The 809-nt window shown below is 38.3% G+C and overlaps 1 protein-coding gene across 1 annotated transcript in view; it reads right to left on the bottom strand.

Annotated features, from left to right (window-relative positions):
• Positions 1-809, bottom strand: part of RADX (RPA1 related single stranded DNA binding protein, X-linked) — a 77,882-nt gene that overhangs the window by 53,445 nt on the left and 23,628 nt on the right. The window contains exon 7 of the mRNA XM_042782483.1: positions 173-277. Coding sequence (XP_042638417.1) covers positions 173-277 — 105 coding nt within the window. The remainder of the gene's footprint in view (positions 1-172; positions 278-809) is intronic.

Below are 809 nucleotides of genomic sequence, written 5' to 3'. Positions count from 1 at the left end.
ATGCCTTACGCACTGTACCACCAGAGCTCCTTTATAGCAATAAAGTGGGAAGGGGGTCAACATAAAGCTATTGTGTGGTTCAATGTTATACTGTAAAAGTTAATATATGCTAAAGGGTTCCAGTGAAGAGAAAATATATTTCCAATAAAGTATATACCCAGAAATTACTCACCAATAATCAACATTTGACTCTCATTTGTAGTAGTGAGGTAAAGCAATTTAGGTAGTCGATCATCATCTCTCACAACTTTCAACTGTGTGCACGAGAAATATGTCACTGTAGAAAATGAAAACAAGTATGAAATGACTTTTGCATTTCAAAGAGGACATGCCAAGATCAGGACCCAACACAGACTTCTCCAACTTAGAAAAGCATAATGAAATGAACATTTCCCAGCTTCAAATCACCTGGGGCTAATGTTAAACCAGAAATTCTGATTCAGTAGGTTTAGGGCGGTGCCGGAGATTCTGCATTTCCAATAAACCCATACGTTCTTCTGACCACACTTTAAGCAACAAGGATCTAACATTTATTAGCCTACTTTCTGTGAGAGACCTTTCCTTTAGAAAGTACAACTGAATGAAGTAATTTCCTTGCTGCACAGAAAAGTGTGAGAATCATTCTAACTGGGCATAGAACTAAATCTCAATAGTTACTTCTACAAAGAAAAAATCTTACTTTCCCCATGATGCTTTCACTGATTAATCCAATGTAACACTGATGATTACTACTGTCTCCTTCCAGTAGAAAGGCTTGTTGTTGTTGTTGTTATGTGCCGTCGAGTCGGCCCCGACTCATAGCGACCCCT

This window comes from Orycteropus afer, unplaced genomic scaffold (assembly GCF_000298275.1).
Source record: "Orycteropus afer afer isolate SDZICR_OR568_19922 unplaced genomic scaffold, OryAfe1.0 scaffold00336, whole genome shotgun sequence".
Lineage (NCBI taxonomy): Eukaryota > Metazoa > Chordata > Mammalia > Tubulidentata > Orycteropodidae > Orycteropus > Orycteropus afer.
The sequence above is the reverse complement of the archived record's forward strand: the minus strand, read 5'-3'. Positions and strand labels throughout refer to the sequence as shown.